This window comes from Streptopelia decaocto (assembly GCF_964273445.1).
Source record: "Streptopelia decaocto genome assembly, chromosome: 3".
NCBI lineage: Eukaryota > Metazoa > Chordata > Aves > Columbiformes > Columbidae > Streptopelia > Streptopelia decaocto.
The window spans coordinates 7958423-7984397 of record NC_138656.1 but is presented as its reverse complement, the minus strand read 5'-3'; the positions used below and the strand labels follow the sequence as shown (position 1 = coordinate 7984397).

The window sequence follows — 25975 nt, the reverse complement described above, 5'->3', positions numbered from 1 at the left end:
TGTTATTATTTCGTAAGGCGAATCTTTCGCTTTTTGGGCCGTCGCTCCGAAGGGGAGTGACGTACTGATTTACGTCATTATGCGGCGCCCACACGCCAGAGCGCCGGGCCGAGCCCGTGCCCGCCGGAGCGGCCGCGCAGCTGAGCTGAGGTGAGGCCGGGCCCTCCCTCGGCAGCGGCTCCTCCGCTGGCCCCGGGCTCCCCTGAGGGGACCGTGCGGCCACCGCCGGGCCGCGGACAAACCCCCGAGCTCAGTCGCGTTTGTGACGGGATCCGCCGGCTGCAGCCCCGGGGCCGGGTCCGGGGGGAGCCGATGCGGAAACGAAAGCTTTCGAGAAGCGCTTGGGGGGGCCTGTTTGGGAAGGGAGGGTGGACAGAGGTGGGTTGTGTCCAGCTCTGGTTCCTCAGCACAGGACAGACATGGACCTGTTGGAGAGGGGCCAGAGGAGCCACAGAAATGATCAGAGGCTGGAACAGCTCTGCTGGGAGGACAGGCTGAGAGAGCTGGGGTGTTCAGCCTGGAGAAGAGAAGGCTCCGGGGAGACCTTATTGCAGCCTTTCAGTGCTTAAAAGGGGCCTGTAAAAAACATGGAGAGAGACTTTTTAGCAGGGCCTGTTGCGATAAAACAAGGGGTAATGGTTTTAAACTAAAGGAGGGGAGATTCAGGCGACATGTGAGGAAGAAATTTTTTTACAGTGAGGGTGTTGAAACCCTATCTCAGGTTGCCCAGAGAGGTGGTGGATGCCCCATCCCTGGAGACATCCCAGGCCAGGCTGGATGGGGCTCTGAGCAACCTGAGCTGGTGAAGATGTCCCTGCTCATGGCAGGGGTGGCACTGGATGGGCTTTGAAGGTCCCTTCCAACCCAAACTATTCTATGATTCTCTTGTGTTTGTGATGGAGTGAACAGTTTGGCTGGTCAACGGGTGACTTCCTTGTAGTGCAAAAAGCTGTGGAAGGGACAACAGCAAATCCCGAGTGGTGCTGTGCAGTGAATACAGCAGTATTTAGACTTTTCACTAATGCTTTGTGTTAGTGAGTCAACTCGTGGAAGGGCAAAGCATTAAAGGAAAAACACCTGCAGTTTCGGTGCACTTTCACGACTTAAAAACATTTCAAATGTGGTAGCTCAGAGCTGAAGCTTTTAAAACCAGCTTCAAGCACCTGAGTACGTGGTGTCACCTCAGAGCTATGGACTTGTGACCTTTGGTGACAACGAGAAGGGCTGGATTCATTCAGCATCTGGTCCTGCATACTGCATCTTAACGTTATTTGACTTGGTATAGAATCAAATTTTGAGAAGTTGCACAGACTTATGGCAGAGCAAGTCCTAAGCTTTAATTTCAGCTTCATCAAGGTTTTGTCATGATGGTGGTGACTAGTATAAATCATGTACTTAAAACACAGTACAATAGGGATTAGCAGCAATTGGAAAGTCTTTGCTTCAAAATATTTTCACTGGAAAGTAGAAAAGAAGGTATTTTTATTTTCTCTGTTGTTGATGTAAGAGTACCTTACATTCAGTTTGGAAGTGTATTAATGGCAAATGTTCAGACTAACTTCTGTGTTTAAGTGGAAAGTACATGTTTGTGTTCATGATGAGTTTGACTGGATAGAAATTAATTTGCTTTCTCAGAAAAACATCAAGAGGCTGATGCAGAAGAAGGACCAACTGTTCGTCCTGTTGAGATGTCTTATAGTCCACTGCTAACAGAACCGACACATTCCAGCTCTGAGAAACAGGGAGCCACCGAAATGAGAAAAAACAATGCTACTTCCAGACATTTGGTGGGTGCTTAATTTTGAAATTAATTTAATATTTGTAAGCATGCGTTGAAAACAAAATGAAGGTGTTGTGTTTTCTAAACTTTTTTATTTTTTTTTCCCTGAGAAGTAAACTCTGGTAAAGTTCTATGCTTGAAGCATCCGTTTTATTGACTGGGATTGTATGCTGTACTAGTATATAAATATATTTCTGTTGTGTGTTTATGCTTATTATGCCGCAGTAATCGTTTCTCTGGTATATACAAAAATCTCAGTTGCTACAGGAATAGATGTATGGTTGCTGAGTTCAGTACTGCAGTACAAAGTCCAGTTCTGGTCTTTGGTCTGTATCAGTATCTGCCATGTAAGTACCTGAGAATGCCTTGGGGAATGAGTGACTAGCCTAAAGGCCTCTGAAATTTATAACTGGAGAGCCTGGAGTTGGGCTATAGGTGCTGTGTGCTGGCTGTAAGTAATATCTGTTTATAGTGTACTAGGAGCCTATTTAATTTGAGTAGTATAACTGTGGTGGAGTTGTGTTGTCAAGATCCTTATGAACACACAGAAGAATAACCCTCCAATTTTTCCTTGGCAGCCCGTGTCCTGTCCAGCAAAGCAAGCCTCTCTTGCTTTTTTAAATGTAGCTGAGTCAAATGGCTTCCAGACAGTCTGATAAATGGTGTATGGAGACAGTGGGATTTTTCTTAGGTCTTCTGTTGTGTATCCAGCAGCATAGTGCTTAAAGAGACATGATGGTCAATATAATTGTATGGTAGATAACTATACAATAAATGAAATGTCAGTCTTACTATCAAACTGATAGTATTACTGTCAACACGTAAGTGTGTACTGAATGTGACATCAGTGTGTTTAATTTGTTTAGAGTGTGATTCCTTTTTGAAGAAAGGAATTGAGCGAATGCTAGCAAGACTTTTCTGTTTTGTTGCAGTTTGCTTGTTTTCAAATAGGCATTTGTTTCTTAAACCTCCTCTTTCTTTTATTTTATGTGTGGAAACTATAGCAGGATCCTGATAAACCTCTTCTGTGAACCCGAAAGGTCTAGGGAGGTGTGTGTGGTTTTTTGTTTGCTTATGTTGTTTTGTTTTTTTTAACTGAATGAAGGTTTCCATAGATGTTGTTTTTCAGAGTGGGTAGGAACTGTAAAAAAATTTCAGACAATGGGCACCATCCAGAAGTTGGGTGGTAATCTAGGCTGTGTTTGAAGGTCATAACTGTGTACAAAATTATGTTCTAGTTTTTCCACCTCTTTTTTTAACTGGAGAAAGGTACTAAACAGTAAATATTGTTTCAGGTTCCTCTTGATGATGATAATGAAAGCGAACAGTCAAAATCTCTTCAAAGAAGGCGAGTTCTTCCATCCTGGATGCTGGAAACAGATCTGGTTCAGAGGATTTCTGAACCCGTAATGGAAGGAGGTACGTTTGCAGTGTAGTACATGTGTAGTACGTTTGTAGTATATTTATGTGCTTTAATATAATTTTTAAAAAATTATAATGGTGATGGTACAAAGTATTAATTTGTTATTTCTTTTTCCATGTTCTGTGCCTGGCAGCTAACAGAGACTGACTTCTGTTGTCTCCTGTGTCATCAGTCCTGTGTGTACGACAGTGTTCTTTCTGATCAGTTTTTCTTTCTGTTCTTTTTTTTTTTCATGCTAAGCGGTATATTCTCTTTGGGCAGCTGAACATCTCGCGTTCTGAAGCCCTTTCCTATAAACTTGCCTGTTTTGTTTAGTATGTAAATACTAGGTCGTTTCTGTAACTTTAATTCCAAGTCTTCTCACATTTAAGTCACTGAGGTGTTGCCCTTTTAAATTTAGATTCTTCTACTTTCACAGGTTGTAAAGGTGGGGTTTTTTGGGGTAGTGGTGTGTGTCAGTTTTTTAACCGTGACTGAGCCAAACTTGATTTCTTAGTCCAAAGTTTCTTCCTAGGAGGAGCAGTTCATAGCAGTATAGTAGCTTCTTGCCTGTATGAGGCTAAAATAGCATTGCATGGCCTCTCGGCCTTCCTGCAAAAGGAAGTTGCTGAACACATGATAAACTTCTCCAGCATATTATATTATATTATATCAGTGGCAACAGCAGCAGAAAACTGTGTTTAGTCGCTATCAATAGGAGACACGAGGGTGCTGCATTGGCACAATCCCAAGAAAACTTTCTAGCATGTCTGGCTTTGGTCCTGGGAGCTTATAAAGACTTCTAAAGCTGCCATTAGGTGTTCTCTGACGAACTTATCACAAGACATTTATTGCGCTGACTTTTGTCAATGAAACAGGAGGACTAAAGAAATGAGAGAGGGGAAGGTAAATGACTCTGTACTCTTAACAACACGTCACCAGTGTTTCTGTCTCTCTGCTGAAGACAGGCCACCCCATCCTGCTTGCTGTTCTGGGCTGAGGTGGTTTAGGTGGTGACTGATGAGCTTCCTTCGTTAGTCGGTCCAAGTGTATGAACTCTGACTGACGTGTGCATGTCCGCTCCTGTGTGTCCAACACTTACTCTTTAATACCTCTCTTTCCACCTGCTATTTGTGTTGGGATGATGTAATGGATGAATTTGGCTCATGATGCCTGAGCAGACCTACAGAAGCATTTCATGTAGTGTCTGACCAATTGCTTCATATCTTCTGTAGTGAGTGCAGTGTCTGAATGGATTGACCTGGGCAGTTGTGGCTTTCCACACCTCTGTCGTATGCCATCGGCTACCCTGCCTGTTCCTTTCCTCAAAAGCTAATTTTGAGAAAATTACAAGGAGCAGAAGAAACATTACTCCCCCCACCAAACCTTGACTGTTCTCTGCTAGGTTATTCCCTCGGATGCAAAAATTGCATAACTGTGCATGCCAGAGGACTTCGACTGGCTGCGTTGAGTTCTGTGCTAGTGTGATTGTTTTCTTATGTTTTGGTTTGGGTTTGTTTGTTTGGTTTTCCTGTTGTTGTTGGTTTGGTTTTTCCTCCAAAATACTATAATGTTTCTTATAGATGTTTGTTTCAAAGACTGAACATTTAGATCACCTAGATGCTGAGATTTGGAGCTGTGTGGGTAAGGGATACCTGTGTGATGTTGAAGGCCTGACCTTGAGGAGCTAGGGATACAGACAAACACTATTGGAGCTGTTTAAACATTCATTATGTGAGATAATGATTCCAGCTTAAAATGGGCCGCTTTAATAAAACAACCAATCTCTTCTGCAAATCTCCTATTTCCTTAAAATTGTGAAATGGTTTGCATCTTTTTAGGGTGGTACCGGACGGAAAGGTAGAGAATAAAATGAAAAGGCTGCCCTTTTGTTTCTCATCTGTATGTCTTCCTACTGGAAAGAGAACACTGATTTGTTGTTTTGAAGTGAGACAATAACAGCTGGAAAAATTCCTTGCTTCTTATAGATGTCTCTGGCATGTCTGTGTTTTCTGAAGGGTTTTTTTAAGTCTTCACGTTTTTGAAGTCTTGCAAAATGTCATCAAGTATCTTCCTTCTGAATGTGTTTTGCAGCAGATGGAGCTATAACAAAACCGGCACAATGGCCTTCCCTGTCTCCTGACTGTATATCCAGCAAATACAACTTCAGTAGAGAGAACTTAAAATTTTCTGAGATATTAAGCTTTCCAGAGAGAGGCACGTTTGCTGTCTTTCTGTCAGTTAGTGGCTGATGAAGTAAGCAATCATGACATGGATGACTAGGCAAGCGGGCATAACCTGATTTTGCCATGTTCTAATTAATTTGTGTTTCTGTGTATATCTGAAGTGACATTTACATGAAAGATAGGTGGTAAAAGTTGTCCTTGGACGTTTGGTTTACTTGATCAGCTCCTACTGTGTAAATGAAATTGCCAGTCATATTGATACAGTCAATCCAGAATATTCTTTGCCACATATTTATTGTTTTCCCTTGTTTCCCCCTCAAGCATCTGTTTTATTCTATTACATGATTTTTACTCCTATAATCGGGAAGTGAAAAATGTGCGGCTGAAGCAGCACATGCACAACTGCTACTATTTCTCACGCTTTTTCCCAGTGTCCTGTTTTGATGAGTGTTAAGATTTCTAATCTGGTCAGGATTTCACTGTAGAAGTTGCATTCCAAAAGTACCCTTTTATTTTTCTTTGAAGGTAGTAGAGTGAAAGGAGGCCAAGGAAGGGCAGGAAGTGATATGGAGTCATTAGAAGTAAATGTGCAGCAGAAAAAAAGATTAGCTTCTGAAGAAACTATAGAGGATTTTGAAGGTGAAGAGCAAGATCAAAGGAAAAGGAGCCATCTTTCCTTCCACGTCCCTTCGTCTCAGGTAATTTTTTGTCTCGGGGCAGAACCATGGTATTTCAAAAAATGAGAATGTAGTTGGCAATGCTATGTTGAAGGTTGAGTGTACAACACAAATACGTGTTCTACTTGTGCTTTACTGTTTAAGATTTGTTTTGAAATGCCAGCCTGTTGGACATCTCGATAACAAGGATCCTGGAGGCCTTCAGACACTTGGTTTTCTATGCTTGTCCTGATCTGGAACTTAAGCCCTGAACATTCCGCAGAAATACCAGACTTTCCGCTTCACAGCAAGAAGCTGGAATACATGGTTGAATACTGGTCCTAGGAGTGGCTTGATGTGTGATTTCTTTTCCTGAGAATCCTTTAGGGATAGGTGATGGTATGACACTGACGTAATGTGTCGCTGGACTTTGCCCAAACTAGTAGCATTCTAGTTGCTGAAGTTTTAATGTCAGAAGATTATGGTATGTGGCTTAGCAACTGCTATATTTTGAAGAAAGGTAGCAGGGAGTGTGCTTGTGTCACTAACTCAAAATCTGAGTCAAAAAAAAAGGAAAAAGAGAAAGTAATCTGAAATCCAGAACGATCTGTGGCAGTGAGTGAACAGACACTTCAGTCCAGCTGCCCAACGTGTCTGTGTGTCTTTAAAGTATCGTTGCATTTATAGGCAGTTAAATGTTTACTGATAGCACCCTGCTGATAATGAAAAGGATCGTTATCAAAGACAAAACATATTCTGGTGATACCAAAGTGAGGCTTTCTCTGACTTTTCCTTTAAGTGAACAACCTGGAGAGGTGTTTCTGATCTCTAGTATTAGAACTGCCTGGATCTGTTATAGGATCTGACAAAATACTTAAAAAACTATTATTTAGAATGCTTCATTGTTTTTGACACTGAAAACAGTTGGGGACTTTTGTTTTTTAATTAAATCTTAATTGGAATGATCTCCTGATGGAGAGCATGCCCTTCAGGGTAGTTCTGATATAACATAGTGGTATATTTCAATCTGAAAAAGTGTTCTGAGTGGTGAGCTCTGTTGTAGGTCAGGTACATTAATACTAGCTGCAGTGTTATTTTCTCTTTGTCAGATCATAAGGTGAGTGACTACGTAATGAATGATTTCATTTTGCAATTTCTAAGTATGAAGCCTTACTTTCTCCTAATAATTTCATAAATCACTTTTCTCTCAAGCATAGTGTAAGAAATGGCTTTCAGAACTTTGCAGAAAAAATAATGGGTTAGTGCAAGCGAAAGTAATAATCAGAGAGAGCTCTAAAAGATTGGAATTTTGATATGAAAATCAAAATCACTCCTCCTGTCATATTTAAGGCAACTGAGAAAATCTGTAGTATGGTAGGAAGTAAAAAGAATCTTAATCCTAAGTGCCAGCAGCCTCCAGATGGCAGTGAGATCACATATACGTTATAATCAGTGCCAATAGTGCTGTTGTCTCTGGTTTTCCTTGATTGCAACCTGTTTTTTGATCATATTAAACGTGAAAGGGTTTAATCTCATTATATACAATACAGGCAATGGATTGAAGTATGTAGTAGAGAAGCCATGAGTGGGAGTGGCAAATTAGAGTAACTTAAGTCCTCATTTGCAAAAGGACTATTTCCTAAGCTGCAGTTTTTTTGCTGAGCCTTATTTTGGGAGTCTTGGTAAAAGAATCGTCTGTGTCTCTGAGTTGACATATACTAAATATGCTGCTGTCAGGATCATTTCGTATTAATGCTGACTTTGCCCTTTCTTAATGACATTGCTGCTCAAATGTAATTGTTTTGGTTAACATTTTGTGAGACTTGCATTGAAAGGATCAAAATAGGAGGCCACCAGCTGATTTGCAAGCTCTGCCCAACAGACCCATGTAAACTAAATATACATTTACTGCAGGGGGAACCTAGTAATAAAATGTAGAGAGCAGAGACCTTCAAATAGTTCTATGATGTGTCAGAGCAGTCCAACCTTCTGTATAGGTACGCTTCCAGGTAATGTCTTGGTTGTTGGGACAATGTTCCTGTTTTGGTTACGTATTCATTTGTTTTCTAAAACACATGACTCTTATTTTAAGCCTACATGTCTTCCAAAATTTAAAATGCAGTATTTGTCCAAAGTGAAATTATTGCCTGATGGTATCTACTGACAAACTTGTTTTATGATTTAGTCATGACCTGAAGCATTTCAGATTAATTGGATTGGGATTAAGCTCAAGGTGTGTATAATGAATTCCCATATATCTCTCATGTATACATAAATAAATACATATACCCTACACATTCGTACTTAAGGGATTGAAATTGATCCTTGTACAGGAATGTGTATGTTCTTCTAGAGTCTACTATATCTTCACATGTATAACCCCCATTCATTTTTCAGGAGCAGTACTTTTAATTGGAAATTAATTTAAGCTAAAGGAATATTCGCAAACTGAGGTGGTAAGAGAGGAGCCTGACACTGGTGTGAGGGCACTGAAACTGAGGACAGGTGCTGTAGTATAATTTTTTCTTTAAATTCTATGTGTGCCTGGGTTTTTAACTTGAACCTTTCATTCAGCGGCTGTATTTAGGAGCTAACTTGAGTTTGGAGTAGAAGATTTTAAAGGCTGGACCAGTTGTCCCTTCCAAGCTGAGCTGTTCTGTGATTTTGAAAACTGGAATGATGAGATGAGACAGAGTTTGACCTTAAAGCTTTTAATTCTGAAGAGCGTAAATTTTCAGGTCCTTCAAAATGTAACCTTGTTCCACAGAATACATCTGGATTTCCTCTTGAGAGTACCATGAGAAACATGGAAGGAAATGGCAAGACTGGAACAAAAAACCCTGGAAGTTCTCTGCAAAGAAGTGATAGGCAGCTGCATAGTAAATGTTCTAAAAGAATAGGTCAGATCTCCAGTAAAACAAGTAGAATTGAGGAACCAGAAAAAAAAGAGCAGATTACTGGTTCTGCAAGCCAACAAGCGCACGGGGGCAGGACTGCTCAATATTTTGGTGCCCAGGAAGGGATTCTTGAGCCTGATGCAAATCTGGATTACAAGACTGAGATTTCTGATTCAACCAGAAGTGCAGATGCTTCAGAAAGCTCCAAACAGATCAAGCGTAAGAGGACACCTTGCATGTATGGAACAGGCTGTTACAGGTAAAACAAAATTAAAACCAGCTTAAGTTAGCTTATTATTAAGAAATAATGTATTGGCTGTGGAAGAGAAAACAGTAAAGTTGTTACAAGCTTTGATTGGAAAAATTTTGGGTAAACAAGAGACTAATGAGAAACAAATAGCATAACAAGAATTTTAAAAGTATGACAGGAGGAGCCAGCATGGCTTCCTAGCTGCTAATATAGCCCAAACAAGGGATGAAGTACTTCAGCAAATTAAAAGATGAAGTGTTCTAGGAAATAAGAGAAAAACAGTCCATTTCGAAAAGAAAATAAAAAACCTGTGTGTACAGTACATGCAACAGCAGGGAGAAGAAATGTCTGTGGCTGAAATGCCCAACATAGACCCTGTAGGCTTGTTTTATTGGCACGTTTTTTCACTTGTGTGAAAGATAATTGTATTTATTGAGGTAACTGCATGTTTTGTTATTTGAATAATTAAAATACCTATTAGTTGTCATTTCTTAAATAGTCAGGACTTAATTTTATTATAACTTGGCCAGTTGTGGTGTTTTGTTTTTCTTCTTCATTAGCTTCCACTCCTGCCCTAAAGCCAGAAGAAGGCTTACTTACAAACTCCATGTTAACCATTATCTTCTCAGCTTCTTTGGTAATACAAGTGAAGAACTTTCTCTCTCACTCATATCCTCTCAGTTCACAATGAAAGATCTGTTTGACAAATCTGTGAGATGCAAACGTTCCAGTGAAGTTCCAAAACATCAGTGCTGAGTGCCTGATCTCTGGCTAGTTCTTTTTGCCCAGAAAAGATCTGGAGTGCCATGTGGTGATACATGGAGGGGAAGACACAAATTGGGAGGTGTTCTTAAGGCGAGCAAATGGCCAGTGACCTGGGAACTGCATTTAGGAGAAGGTTTTGAGATGTAGGTAAATCCATGTACATTTTAAGCACAAAAGATGAGGGTAATATAGGAAACAGGGCATCCTGTGGTTTTATTTTTAAAAAAAAAATATTTTGTGGGGTTTTTTTTCCTCTTCCCCTGAGGGGCTTGAGCAATGGGAAGAACAGTGAGGTTGTTTAGAAAATAAGCAAGCACAGTAAATAGCTTCTTGTGTATGTTTGCTGTGCCTAATGCTGCAGATAACTCTGTAAATCAAAAGCGTAAAGCTGTTGTGTTAATGAACACAGACTTCCAATTTTTGTGTAGCTTTCACATATCTCAATTTTTGCCTTAATGAATATGGTGAAAAAATGTCTATTAGGCAGTTAAGCTGATCCAGTAGTACAAATGCAACCTCTAGCTTCCTTCAGCTACTTCTAATTTTGCTCAAACAAGTTTTCACCTGCATGGGGGTAAAGCTGATTAATACTCTGATACGCTGAAGGATGTTTAAGAAGGCAAATTTTAATTACAGGTAACAAAGAATAAGGAATAAGAAATGTGCATGTGCACATTTCTTCTTGGATGTTTATTCCAAAACACTCGGCAGCGGTACTTTTGGAAAGTATTGCATTATAAGAAAAAATGCTCTGAAATAACACATTCCAAAATCTTATTTTGGAGAAATTTTTAAAGATTAAGTATCAAAACCATCACTGTTGATCCTCAGGAAATGTTATGAGACTAAACATGCCTGTTTGCAGCAAAAGAGATATGGTTTGTGGTCTGTCTTAGCATTTGCTTTTAGTACAAGACCACCAAGTACTCTTTCTGCATGGTGGGATAGCTCTGTTAGAATAGCAAGTTGTTGCAGTTACCCATGTTTTTAACAGAACGTGTACGTAAGCATGATATGAACATCCGCTTTGAAGGAACACCTTGGTAGCATATTCAGTTTTCCATTGTGCAGTGTTTTCCTTGAGCAATAACTAGTTTTTAGAGTTGCTGAGGAAGAGGAGCTGCTTTGAGTGCTCTTTTGAGTGCAATGGGTAGCTGGTTTCCCTCCTTCATTACTTTAACCGTACAAAAATTGTCTTCTAGCAAGATGTGCTGTAAGCACCAACATCTTAAATGAGTGCTGCTTTGGTAACTGTAAAATTTCCTTGAAGTTTTCTTCTAGGTAAGGTTTTTTGTTCATGAAACGTAATTCATGCAATAACTTAATGTTCTAGTCTTTATTTTGTAAACTCCTATTAAGTGATACTTGTCTTCTGGATATGAGTTTGGCACCTTTGGTAGGTGCCTAGTAAAACAGCACAAACGGAAAAGATTAAATGTTAGTTCTATTAATTTTATTATATTTCTCTAACACATATCTTAAGCATTTAGGAAATGGTTTTGTAACACCTAGGTCTATGTCTTCATTTATTAATGTGAAAGCGCTGCTTTGGAAACAATCACACTTGATGCACACCTCTTGCTTCAGGGTTTCTTCTTGTCATCATCCTTCACATCAGGCTCTCTTTCTGAGGTAGCATGAAGTTTACCAAATTCAAATAAACTGCTGTTACCACCAGGAGGCAAAGTGCTCTGTGTGTGTTATATGTGACTGTATTTGTTGTCAAGGAGCCTACTCTTCGAATAGTCTCGTGTTAATTTTCCTATCTGCTGCTTGTTTTTCCAAAGTTAGAAGAATAGGGAATCAAAAATAAATCTAAACCCAAACCCCTTTTTCAAGAGCTGCACAGAAGAGGTGTGGTAGACTGGAACTCTAGTCCCTAAAACCATGGCTCGCAGTTTTTGTGCACAACTCTCTCCTTTTGCTAGCCTGCAATACAGTGCTCTGCTGACTGGGTGCATGTAAATCTTTCCTATAGCTGTCAAAGCAGGACACGCTCAACCAACCTTTGGATTTGTGTGTGCTCTTTGCTCTTTGTTTATGAAAATTAAGTATTTTTTCGTTTCACTTTAAACTTGTAAATTTGGCAGCTGCAGACCTGCATCTGTCTCTTTTTGAGTCCTTTCTTTTAGTAAGACCTACAATTTAGAACTTACAAACATCTTGCATGCAGTTCACAGTATCACAGTATGTTTGGGATTGGAAGGGACCTCAAAAGATCATCTAGTCCAATCCCCCTGCTGGAGCAGGAACGCCTAGGTGAGGTCGCACAGGAACATGTCCAGGTGGGTTTTGAATGTCTCCAGAGAAGGAGAGTCCACAACCTCCCTGGGCAGCCTGTTCCAGTGTCTGTCACCCTCTCTGAGAAGAAGTTTCTTCTCAAATTTAAGTGGAACCTCTTGTGTTCCAGCTTGATCCCATTACCCCTTGTCCTATCATTGTTTGCCACCGAGAAGAGCCTGGCTCCATCCTCATGGCACTCAGGCTTGAGTTCTTTTGCTTGGTAATTTGTTACATCTTCACTACCAGTTTCTTTAGTAGCTGAGGAAATAAGCCCTGGAGATGGCAGAGATCTTTGCATGTGATGGTGAAGAGCCAGGGATCCTGACCCAATCAGTTAAACTTACTTTAGAAAAAGCTTTTAAGGTGCTTTTAGTAGCTGCACAGATGAAAAACTGTCTTAAATATTCCACTGAGCAATATTGAACTTCTGCTTGAGATGACTGCGTTGATTTTGAAGAACTTTACCAGTTTTATTTGCATAATTTTTATTTGCATCATTTTCTGCATCATGGAGTATGAGTACACAAATTCAGAGCTTCTGTGAAAGTGGCAGTAACTCTCTATGTTTATGAGAAGGCAAATCTTTGATAAAACTTTATTCTTAATAGCCTTTTAATTGGTTAACTTTTCTGTGAGCAAAGCTTAAATGATTTTGATTTGGTGATATGAATAACATTCCTGTGCAGTGAGGTTTTGTTGTGAAACTAATTAACTTCAGTGAGCAACTCATGGCATAATAGAAGTTGTGCTCTTACATCTCAAATCTCTTGGGCCTATTAAAAATTTTGAAACCAAACCCTTAATGAAAGGAAGAAGCTTTAGAATTTTGCAAGAAGGAAAAATGTTTGCTTAATATAAGCTATGTGCTTTTCTAGGTTATTTTGCTGGATGTCATTTTAAAACACATAGAAGTGGAATAAGTACAAATTATCCAGATGAAGGTACGATAAAATATGATGTTTCTCCTAGTCATGAGCATCTGAATTAGGACATATTTAAGATGCTCACAGGTAATGTATAAATTGAGGAGCAGCATCCACTGGCTAAAAAAATCCTGAAGCCTTGTTGTCAAGAGTGTGCATCATGACCCTTTTGTTTCTCTCCTTCCTCCTGTACTACTTTATTTATATTATTTTTATTTTTTTTTCACTTTTATCCTCCAATAAGGGCTGTTTGGTGTTGTCCAAGTAGGTTTCAAAGTAAATTTTTGAATGGAAATGGATATCTCTTAAAATACTTTAGGTTCGCTGAATGACAGCTATTAGGCCTTGGTGACTATGATGCTACATGTATCTTATTGCAGGAATAAATGTAATAATTATTTCACAGAACACTAGTATCCTTTTGAGAAGATGAATTGTGTCTCAAATGACTGAAAATTCGTGCTAGTATTGCTAATAAGTTAGCTCTATGCATTTAGAAAACAAAGCAAGTAGCTTCTAAAATGACTTGGTTTCATCCCATTAATTTTTAAATGGGAAAAGAAGTAGGCAGCCAGCCTGAATTTGGTGTGACATTTCCTGAGAACTTGTGGGAGAGTAAATGACTGGGAAAAGCAGCCTTGCAATGATTTCTAGTGAAACAGTATTTACTTACCCTCCGGGTTGCCGAAATTAACAGAAAAGACCAGGACAAGAAGTCTGTCGCCTATGTAAATAGGTCCAAGGGACCCTAAGTTTCTGCTCAGTAGCTCATTGAAGTTTATCTGCAGCTTGCTTGTTGAGTTTCTTGAGTGAGAGGTACCAGGAAAATGGAGATTTAAAATATTAATACTAAATATTGGATCTTTATTGAGTGCCTAAAAGGAGTCCTGAGTGGCACTCACAGTGCTTAAGAAGTCATTTTGCAAAAGCTGTAACAGAAACTTTTATTTTCTTATGGTGGTAGCTGAAATGCTCAAGTTAACACTGGCTGTTCCATGTAAAGTTCATAAGAGATAATAATGAATGTAAAGCAGAAAATGCCTGTGATCAACGAGGAAGCTGTTTTGTGTGTAGCTCACTACATAGATGTTCCTGGCTTTGTATTCCTAAATGCAGCTGTAACACATGTAAATTAAAACAGAAATTACTCTGTAGTTTGAAGTTGCCGTTCCTCTTGCTTGAGGTGAGCAATTCACTTTTATAATTTCCCCAAACACATTGAAGATTATGTACTCTGGGAATTAGCGTGGTCAATCACTGAAGTCTTTTGTGGCTGTCTCTTGGCAAATAATTTATTAAAATATCGCACATTTCTTGCTTTTAAATATTATGCTTGGAAAAAAGTGTCTCTAAAAGAAATAATAGAGGGAAAAAATAATTTGCTTTTTGTATCAGTATGCTCACTTTGATGTAATGTTTGTGGTGTGTTTTGATCTGTCACATGAATTTCTCCTGAAGTTGCAACCTGGTTTTCTGTGTTCTTTTTAACATCACTTACAGGAGTTTTAGAAATCAAACTCTTCTCTAAGTGATGGTGTTTGTGGCTGCCTTGTCTAGTATGGTGTGTATTCGAACTTCTTCCTTAGAAACAATAGAAGTGTTCTTTTAATTATGTATATATTTGTATTCACTGCTTGCTCACCTTGGATTCAACTGCATAAGTGTAGTAAAGCAAAAAGTTGTGGATGCTTATAACGTGCTCTCATCAGTAGCCTTGCTGTGACCCAACTGCATACAGAGCTGTCACGTCTTATGGTCCAACTTCATGTCATCCTCGTAATTTGATACTTCAGATAAAACACCGTGGTAGCCAAGGCAAACTTGGCAGTGTAATTTATGTCTGGTAGCCTGCGCCATTTGGAATAATATGCTGGCATTTGAAGCATTCAAGTGAATAGACACTTGTGTACAGAACAGCAAATATAGTTGAGACGTTGCCTGGAGCTAACGTGTGATAAACGGAGGGTGAGGGGCATCTTCAATACCGCAGTTGTTTGGCTGCCGTGCGTTGGCCCTTCCAACTTGAGCTGAGCCTTCTGTTGCAGTTTCTGTAGCCCTTTGGTAGCTCTGAGGGAGTCACCACTGCGCAAGATTAATGCTATGTGGCTACAACAGGCAATTGTGTATGTGTTGGAGGTCTGAAACTTGAAGCTGATGCAAACAGGAAAAATCCTGTTTTAACTTCTTTTGCAGCATGTGCTGAGACAAAACTTTCCTTCTGTTATCCTCAAAGTAGCTCTTACATTCTGCATAACGTTAAATATTAAAAGTTCCTCTTTATGTAACCACAGAAAAATAAGTTGTCACTGATTCAGTAACGCCTTTCTTTTCTCCACTTCTTGTGTTTAAATGGAACAGTCAGTTCTCGATACATATTTGTCTTTTGCAGGAAGAATCCCATTCACTTTCAGCAGTTCAGTCACCCTAATGATGATGACTATCATGAAACAGAGACCATAACTCAGGATAACGATGATAACCGGCCTGAATGTCCATATGGAACGGCTTGTTACAGGTAAGAAAGATGGTACAAAATGGCTTTTCTTGTTTTACAGTTTAAGAATGTTCTCCTTTGGAGTTACAAAATGACAGTAGAATGATGAGTAATTCTTGATGTTAAATCTTGAGTGTAACCTGTCATTATAGCTCTCTCTAAAGTCTTAGTGCCTTCTGAAATTTTCTGTGGACAAACTGCTGCCTTTAAAAAACATTTTTAGATGCTGTTCTTGATATGTAACTTTTAGTTTTAATTTTGATAAAGCATTTGTGGAGGTTTTATACAAAAACTCTATTTTAATCAGTATTTCCCTTGTTAGAAAGCATTATTTAGGTAACAGCAATAAAATCCAGTTTATGGCTGACTGCGGTTTCTTTTAAGCACTGTTGATTTTCTTAAAAAGATTATTTTATTCCAGTTCGATTCTCAGCATTTAGGTTTTCCACTTTTATTTAGCAGAGTTTAATGACTGCTGTGTAATTTACACAATGGACAAAAGGATATATTTTGATGCAATAGCACTCAGAGGGGGCATATTGAAACTAATGGCTGCTGTTAATAAAGATTTGCCTGAGCAGAAACATTTTCTCCTCTTTCTTGGAAAGTGGGGGGGATCCTAATTGAGTGTAGCTTTTAAGAAAAAGCAATGTTATATTCTGCTAATGCAGAACTGTTCCTCTTCTGGAAAACATCTAGAAGATGAATTTCTCATCTCAGGACTAGAAAATTGGGGTTATACCAGTAATTACATTTCCAATATACTTTTCAGGAGTACAACGGATGCTTTGACAAAACCAAAACTGTCTCTCCTTCCCGATAAGACAAACCTCTGTGCTGTGTCAGCTGATCATTTCTTAGTCTGTGTTTCATTCTTTGGGGGTAGAGGAAAGGAGTCATCCACAAAGCAATGATAATTCTTTCAACAGAGCAACAGATGTAATTTGAAGGGTTTTCTTGTTATTTTTGTTGTCTTTACCTCTTTGTGGGTACTGAAGGGAGCATAATTGAATGATCTAAATGGGATCAAATAGTCTGATGCTGATGATAATGGTAAAACAGTGAAGTAGGTGATTGTGTTTATTTCAGTACAGTTTATTTAATAGAAAGCTGTACTTCCTTTTTTTATTCAGATAACTATCACTTCTAATGCACATGCAATGTACTTTGGAATAGCAGTAGCTCTAGAAGTGTAAATCAACTTGAAGTGTGTGAATTCGTCACAAGTTATTTGACATAAAAATAAGATTTTTGTACTGAAGAGTAACTGTGTTCTGCTTTTAAAGAATAAGAAAACATGAATAAGCAAGTAGTTTACAAGGCAGCTTTCAGAGCAAAGATATTTTCTAAAATATACAAAAAACTTCTGCCATTGCAGAAATTCATCTCAAGTTTCAAGCCATGTTACATGGTATGTCATTCTTAAATAGTGGGATTTAATTGCTGCTTATTTTCAGAGGCAAAAATTAAGACAACTGAACTGGCTTTCTTCCAGAGTTATAGAAATTTTTAATTTTTTTTGCACAAAAATAAATGGAGCTGAAACTATTTTAACATGCAGCCCTGAGAAAAGCCTCTCGTGCTTGTAACGTGACAGTTTAGCACCATGTAAGTTGGACCAAGTTAAAACATTAGAGCAGCATTGGATAACGAGGCGGGTAGTGATAAATGAGTGTATTAATGACCTGGATCACAGCCCGAATGAGGGGAACATGTATTGCAGATCCAAGAGTAAGTTGACTTGAAATTTTTCTTTGATTGCTTTGATGCTGTTTTTTAATAGAAGACATACACACTTGTAAATGGAATTTGCTGGATTGCAGCAGTGTACTGCAGAAATGAGTAATCTCTGAAGAATCCTTCTGTGGCCTCTCCCTGTGATCCTTTGAGACAAGCAGTTCTTTCCAAATTCTTTAATTTTCACAAACTACTTCCTTTGTACCCTGGTGTTGCAGAATATAGAAGCTATGCCTGGATGTCTCAGACCTGTGCTTGCCTTGTACTTCATGCACCAGAAGTTATGTTCTGGTTTTATTTGTAAGGAGACTAAGTAACTGGATCAGTTCTTAGTATGCTGAACAAATGCATCTTTGGAAACTACCTCATCCCTTCTCTTCGTTTTGATCAGCCATCTTTTTTTAATGCTGAAACAAGAGAAATTCTTATTTAACGTGAATTTTTTCAGCCCTACATTCTATGAGCTGAGGCACTGCAGTAAGGCACTGGTCACAGAATTTTATTTTAAAAAGAAATGAAAATTATCCACAAAATACCTGGACTTCTGGGTTTATTAAGTATGGAACAATGTGTCAAATCCAGCTTTTACTCTTTTTCTTCTTTGCAGGAAGAATCCGCAGCACAAGCTGGAATACAAGCACAGTGCCCCTCCAGGTAAGGCAAATTGTTCAAGATATCTCAAAGCGGGCAGGGGGAGGAACCAAAAAACCCAGGAACAGATACAAAAAATTTGGACTAAAATGCTTTCAGCTACTCTAAGTGAAAAAACCCTGCATTTACAGCTTATTTTGTGTTGACCTGCACCCTTATTCTTCCTAAGTATGCAGTCTTGCCCTTGTCTGGGATGAGGAAGGTCGCTTGGCCACTGCAAACTTGCACTCACTTTTTCAAATGTTTTTCAGCTGAAGTGAGACACAATTAATGTGGTTTTTTGCTTTATATGTTGCATATTGACAAAAATGCTGCATGGCAAGTGGATATTTTCATGAGTTTAATAGGTTCAATTGAAAACTATTCATGGTGCAGTGTGACATTACTGGTTCTCTGTATTCAACTTCCCCCATCCAGAACTGGAGTATTACAGTGAAAACAGGGAATATATTTAGGTGTTACTGAAGTATTTCTCAACATTTCAAGTGGATACTGCAGGAAATTATTTCTGTAGTTTTTTTGGGGTGTAGCAGAAATGTAATTAAAACAGAATCTGAGTTTCTATTCTGGAATTTTTTGGTCTTTCATATTCCAGTAACTAGTCTTGTTGAAAAACACAGGGGAATGTACTGTTTACATTTTGTCTGTTCTTCAAGAATCCAAAGAAATACTTGGTATTTTTTGTGCTTTTTCTTGATTATTGGGCTTGGAGATTTCTTCCACTTGAAATCCCAATGCAATAGACCGTACTTAAGAACAGAACAGTTATGGAAATGTAATGATAAGGTGTTTTACTTTAAAGAATCAGGATTATGACATCATTAAGGCGAAATTGCATTTATGGAAACAGTAGTGTAAAACATTTAAATGCTTTCAAATACTTTTCTGCATAAAATAAACCCAAACAGTATTTATGACACTTGTCTACAGATGGCAGGGTTCATAAATGTAAGAACTGTTCATCTGGGTAATCTCGCAGGAGTCATTCAGTACAAAAACAGAAAAGGATTTTTTGGGCAGCAGAGTAGTTTTTATACTTGTAAATACATCGTGGTCATTACAGCTTTTATGTTAATAGGTCAGTCTTCTGTTGTAGCAACCTCTATGACTAACCCTTCTGTGGGGTTGTACTCTGTCCTGACTAATAACTTTCCTTTCTTTAGAAACTGGAAGAAGAACCCGGCATCAAACTTCAAAGAATGGTGAGTATGTTCTAATGTTATGAATGGGCACATCAGCATGGGACGCAACCGATCTGCTTTGGTTTTTTGGGCATTTAATAGTGCTGAAGATGCTTGATAATACTCACCTGAGGAGAAAGTAGTTGTTACTTTAGTAAAACCCTGCTTAGTTTTTCACAAGTAATAGTGCTGAAATGGAATTTGTGCCAGACTTCCTGGACAAGCATTCCTGTACTTCCCTGGAAGCAAACAAGAAAACAAACAAATGTTTTAAGGAGAGGCATGTGGCTAAATTGATTCTTCCTTCCACAGGGGTCATAATAGGATGAAAGGAATCCAATATTTCATCTACAACTAGTTAAGGTTGCCCTGTAAAGATTGATTGCTCTTGAAACATTGAGAAATCTCTTCTGTGTTGCATTGACCTTTAAATAACTTTCAAGTGATATCTGTGCATGTGCTGATGTGCTTTTCTTATACTTACTATGAGGAATCGATGTTTCAGGTAAGGTACTGGCTTCTTGTTAGGACTGAAGTGTAGAAGAAGGTTAATGCCTTTGACTTGAGGGCAGGTCTTGCTGTAAACTCTGCATGTATCTTTCTTTCTTTACTTTCTAGTCATCAATGAGGATTATATAGTAGCACAGGCGAGCTGTAGTCTCTCTTGATACCATAAATTGTACGTTTACCAGTGGAGCACCTGCCTTGCTTTGCTGCTGCCAACAATGTTAACTTAGGTGTTGCAGGTGCATAAAGTTCAGTTTTAAATGTCCTTTAGGTCTGTTTCTAGGCTTCTTCTGTCTCAGCTTCCTAATGTGAAGCTTCGTATTCTTTCTAAAATAATTTAAAATGAGCTTTAAAGAGTGGTCTGAAAGTTTGTTAATAGGCCGTCTTCACTTTCACTGGCATGAAAAAGGTGTGAGGATGTGGAACTGCTGCATCCCAAGTGGGAACTGGTTTGTCTTCCTTTAGATCACCAAGGTGTGGCTGGGCATTTCCTAAAAAAGTGCTCAAAATAGAGACATCTGCCTTCTAGAGAAAAAAAATAAAAGTGCAAATAGGTGTAGTTAGTCTTCTAGGCAATGTGTTTTGTCCTCCATTTCTTTTGTGGGTAGATGCAAGAAGTTGCTTTTATACTTTCCACTGAGAAATTTATTTCCTGTCTCTTATTTCATTATCCTGAATGCGTGCACTAGCATATTCTGAGGCATATGTGTTACCTGTCTGTTTTGCTTCACGATGCAAGTACAAGCCCCATCTTGGTCACTGTCCCCTTTCTTGAAATGTGTGTTACAATGCGGCGAGGATTGTTAGCAGCACTGTAAGAGCAGTGAGGGGTTAGGATTTTATAATGAAGTAAGCTGGACTGTATGCATGTCTAAACTCCTTCTCGCTCTACGTCTGTATCTTGAGGGCTTTACATTGTAGCTGTGTCTTTCTTAAGAACGCCTTCCTTATCCAAACAGTAGATGATGCGTGTACAGTTCATGGCAGGTGGCCAGCGAAGTGTGACTATGGATGGAAAAGTGCTGCTCTTGTAAGCATGTAAAACTTTTAGCATGGAAGTGAAATTCAGTGTCTTAAATTCAACTCCTCTTACTAAGTATGAACCAGCGAGGAATTGATATTCTGTGCACAGGGGAAAGGAAGGGAATTCATTAATTAAAGTGCTGTTCGTATTTGCTCTTTTCTTTTTTTAATGTCTTGTTGACTGGCTGGCTTAACTCTCTTGAGGGCAAAGCTTGTGAAAGGTTGGGCTCAGCTTGTTCACATCCGAGGCCATCGTACTAAGCCATGTAAGGTCACACAGACAGACAGGGCTCCATTAACCTTTCTTTCATGCTGTTTGCCATAACTGCACCATTAAGCACAGCGGGATTCATTTCCATACAAGTGTATTTAAACTCCACCAGCCAAGAAAAGAAGGGTACTGCCTACGTGACATTTGACATTTTTGGTTTTTAACATCCTTAGTCTAATTGCTACCAGAGGGATTGCAAGTTGTCTGTAGAGAATGTGGTCTATGTTCTGAGAAATAATCTAAGGCTGATTACTGGGGGAATAGTTGTAAGGGAGGAAACAAAACCACACACACACACGCACAAAAAAAGCCCCAAACAAACCCAAACCAACAAACCAGAAAAAAACAGACTCCTGAATGACCTCACTATGTTGTTTCTGCCTAGATGACTGATCTGCTGTGGCTGTGGACTATGCAGGATTCTTCTACACACCCTTTATAGGTTTTCTAGCAAGCTGACCAGCTCACTTCCAAATACAACTCTTTGAAAGGGGTGGTCAGCAAGCTTTTTCTTCCCACACGAAGCAGATAATTTCAGAGAAAGTTTCAGGGTCATCTTGATAAATATGGTGCCAGGGAAAAGGCAGAATTGTGCTTAATGAGCAGCTTTAGGGGCTGTGGGGCTGAATAGTGGAAAGAGGTGAAGTGTGAAGACATTAAAGGAAGTGCGTCATTCACTGCTGAAATCTAGAAGCTTTGATGTACGGAGAGGAAAAATGTAGTGTGCTCCTCTTAAATTGGTAGGGAAACAAACAAACAAACCCAACAAACCAGCACCCCAGACTCAAACAAACCATTTTGATAGAAGTAATCAGTGTTTTGCCAGAATTCCTCCTTCTGTTGTAAAATACCACCCACGGTGCTGTGAAAGTGAGGAAGAGCTTTTCTTTGATAAGCAGTTGAGCTTACTATTGTTGTAAGCTGAGAAGAGAGATTTTGTTCTTATTGGAGTTAGCCTCTTTGTTTTGACCTCTCCCCTCCAAGACATAATTCACTCTGCAGGACCATAGTCTATGATTCTTGTAAGAAATTCTGCTGGTACCGGTAAACACAGACATGATTAATTTCCTCTGAAGTCTGGTAAACAATAAACTAGCAAGCATAATAGTGGATTCCAGCTCAAACTGGCTGTTGGCATTTTCAGGATTTTCTTCTAGGTGGTGCAGAGTTGGTTCTTCAAAGAATATGGATTGCTAGCCGTAGGATTTTTCTCAGTTATATTATTGGCTGTGTCACATATGGCTTACGTTATTCTAGGAGGTCAGTCAGTGCCTCCGTAGCACAATTCATCCATAAAATCGTGTATCTTTGAGAAACTTGACTAATGCTGTAAATGCTTTTGAAAATCTTGGGTGAGAGTTGCTACAGAGTATAAAATGTTAATCAGACCATAATATAATTCTGGAATAGTAACATTCCCACTCGTTGAAAAATATACCTGACAGAGGATGTGATCTAACTACACAAGGTACTTGTGTTTTAATTTGTTCACCACACACAGAGTTTGAGTGCCTGGGGCTCTGACCTGAGGTTGCAAGAGGCTGCTGAGAAACCCTTGTAGTTAGTACAAATGTTAATGATTTGGACTGGGGTCTGTAGCTGGGAAAAAAAAAAAAAGAAAATGTGTTTATAGTTTCATATGAAGGATGATGACAAGAATTGCTCAACAGATAACCTGTCAATGATCTCATGTAGATAATTTATCCCTAGATGAGATAAGAAGGCAAAAGGTGGAGGCTGGGAAGAAGAGGAATGATCATGGTTTTACTCAGAGGTATGACTTAAGGGCAGAATAACACAATTGGAATATTAACAGTGTAGCTGGTTAGGAATTATGGACAGGTAGGAAAAAAAGGAGACAAAGTGACCTTGTAGAGCAGGGGTTGCACACATCTACCAATATCAGGAAGCAGTGGAAATAAACTTGTTGAAGGTTCACAGCTGCTGATAAATAAAAGGAAAAGACAGTGCTGCCATGGCAGCAGCTTTGTATAGACACTACCAAGTCAATTAGATAAGGCTTCTTCAAATAGCAGAATTATCTGGCCTCTGGGACTTGGTTTAAATGTGCCAACATATTCAAGCAATTAAAAGAATACTGCAAAACAAGCTGTCTTAAAAGTTTAGGAACATGCCGGAACAGCATCTGTTTGTCGTCAATAGAGCTTTCTTAGTCTGTGTTTCCTGCCAGTACAGAGTATTGTGAAATACTATGAAGGCAGAAGGCAATTTGATCACAAGATGTAAGTTGTGAAGAAGATGGATGGACAGCAGATTAGAAAGCAACACAGTGGAATAGACTGAACTGGCAAACAGGCTGCACTCAGCTCTGGAGAGGAGCGTTTGTCATGGCCTTAACCAGTGTTCAGAAAGGAAGAACAGACCCTTCAGCATGGATCCAAGTTGAGAACGTAGGAGACGAGTGTTCTAGCAGATTCCCTTCTAGCACCTGAGGCTCGGGAAGGGAGTGAATGAGGATTAAAAGCCATGTCAGATGGCAAAGGATATGAGTGCAAAATAGCCCTGAGAAAGTATGTATGAATGAAGGCATAAAATGTAGGGTCAAAAGAGCTGCATAGCAATAGCTAGAGGCTAAATGGCAAGAGAGATGAATTGTTTAGGTATAGAAATAGCAGGAAGACGACTGGGAAAATTGTGTGTGCCACTACTCAAGGAAAGAGGAGTTATCACAAAACATCTGATATTGTCATCTTCCGATATCGAAACACATTATCAGAAGAGGCCTGATACTGTTTTCCAAGCACTGGAAGAAAAGCCAGTAAGGGAAACGTTCGAAGTAATCAGACTGGTAAGTGCTGAAGTAAGTGTCAGAGATAGCACAGCTTTTCATGGAAGTCTTGAAAATCAAAATAGCCCTGGGTAGAGTGCTTTAATTGTTCCTCTCTCCTCTTGAGGAGAGGGGCTAACTAGAATGTCTTTGGAAAGTCTCTTTCTTTCTTTCTTTCTGTATTTATGATTCCTGAATGTCTGATGTTTTTGTCCCTACAGGAAAAAGGGCTGTCAAGAAAGCTGGTGATGATGATGACCCAAATGAATATGATCTTAATGACAGCTTTATAGACGATGAGGAAGAGGAGGAGTGCGAACCTACTGATGAAGACTCTGACTGGGAACCAAGTTCAGATGACCAGGATAACTAAGATGTTGAAATGATTTTGCAAGAGGCACATACATTTGTTAAGACCAAAAAGTAGCTGCACAGAACAACCTTACCAACATCTGATCTGGTAGTGTTAAAACATGGGTGCGCAAGGAGAGGAATTGCTTTGAAGACTCTTTTTTTTGTCAGTGATGGAGGCACGACAGGAAGATTTTAATGGGGACAAGAGGATTCAGCAACGCCTTTCTTGTCCTTGTGTATTATTTTGGTGGGTTTTGTTTTAAGTTGTGGAGCCAGAGGGCTGAGCTCTGAAAGTGTTGTGGAGTTTGTTTGGTTTTTTTTGTTGTTTTTTTTTGTTTGTTGGGGTTTTTTACCTCATCTATTTCTTTTGCAATGCTGTTAGTGTCTCACAGTTTCAAATACAGTTTTAAAGGTTATTAGTGCTTTGTTTTCCTGTGCTTTAAATAAATATTGGCATTAGGAAAGTCCTTTGTTTTGTTGAAACGCAATATAAACAGCAGTATCATGGACTAATTCTTGGCCATCACTGGGAATGTCTAAACCATTTTTTTAATGTTCTTTTGAGTTAATGCAGTTTCAAACTTCATCAGTCTACCACTAGCTTTCCTTTAGGCATCATTTATTTGATACTCTCGTGATGTACAGTAGTTAAATACAGGTTGTCTAAATCACTTAAATCTCCGTGTATTGCACCACGGATTGTCTCAACAACAGTTATGGTTTATTTGCTCTAATTACAGTAGTACCTTTTTCCATACATGCACATCACTGGAATTGTGTTCAGTTCACAACAAAGCTGTAGTCTTGATGACTTTATTTTTGCACAATTAAACTCGTAACACACTGTGGGGAAAAAACTTGTAACCGTGTCTCTGTGATTTCTGAAGACTTTGTTGGAAGATCTTCAGTGTGTCCACAACATTCCTGACTTTTCAAGAAGGTTAAGAAGTTTTAGTGTGTTTGCAGGCAGGTGATTGGAGCCACATGAATTTGGCACTATTTTTTGGACACAATTCTGAAATTTAGCAAGGGAAGAATTCTTGTGTGGCTGTGGCTCCCCTGTGAATATCTGCCCAATTGTGGTTGAAAATAGACGTTCAAATACACTCAAGCTGGTCAGTTGAGTAGCAAAATGTTCTCTGCTTAAAGGAAAACAGCCATTGCTGCAACCTGGCACTGGGCTGCTTTTGGATGCAGGATCATCTTTTGCCGATTGTGCATCAGACTCTTCTCCTAGAAATTGTAGATGCTGAAAATATAAACATTCTCAATGGGCAACTGTTCCAAATTTGGAGAACATCAGCTTCTCTTGGGCCATACTTACTGTTTGCCAAAGCTTTTTCATACAGAGAGAATCTAGTAGTGTTTTTTAGTGTCTGATGATTTCTGTGACCATGACGATGCATTCTGTATTAGAACATTATTTTGGGCATGGGTCTTTAAGCGACTAGCCTTTACTTCGAAAGTAGAAATAGCTTTTTATCACTGAAGACTCTCAGATGTGTAATCACAAAAGCAAATTTAGAAATAATTCTTGGTTTTGCATGATAGATTAAGTTTCATTACTGATATCAGGACTGAAAAAAAAAAAGTGTGACCAAAGCAGCGCATTGGGTAAGTCAAAGCCATAAACAAACTGTTCTATACTGGTAGACTGAAGTTATCTCTATTTAAGTGTATTTTCCTGTTTCTATATTATTTCCTTAACAGCAGGGTATACTTTTAACCTTCTGGAGGGATGAGCTGGTAACTAGGATATTGGAATATTGATCAAAACTACTCTGTTTGAGGCACAGATGAGACCAGACACTCCGCAGACCCTTAAAT

The 25975-nt window shown here is 39.1% G+C and overlaps 1 protein-coding gene across 3 annotated transcripts; it reads left to right on the top strand.

The window, feature by feature from the left end:
- APLF (aprataxin and PNKP like factor) lies at nt 1-24564 on the top strand. 3 transcript variants are annotated; one of them, XM_082048583.1, is made up of 10 exons: nt 1-150; nt 1636-1787; nt 3076-3199; nt 5894-6066; nt 8792-9180; nt 15532-15657; nt 17981-18027; nt 19188-19226; nt 22717-22780; nt 24016-24564. In XM_082048583.1, exons 2-10 carry the CDS (start codon nt 1689-1691, stop codon nt 24041-24043), a joined length of 1089 nt encoding a protein of 362 aa, XP_081904709.1. In that variant the 5' UTR covers nt 1-150; nt 1636-1688; the 3' UTR covers nt 24044-24564. The 3 variants fall into 3 exon arrangements, with proteins under 3 accessions (XP_081904709.1, XP_081904710.1, XP_081904708.1); XM_082048584.1 differs by lacking the exons at nt 22717-22780; nt 24016-24564 and adding an exon at nt 19518-22710 and having other exon boundaries at nt 2-150; XM_082048582.1 differs by lacking the exon at nt 22717-22780 and having other exon boundaries at nt 6-150.
- Nucleotides 24565-25975: the final 1411 nt, after the last annotated feature.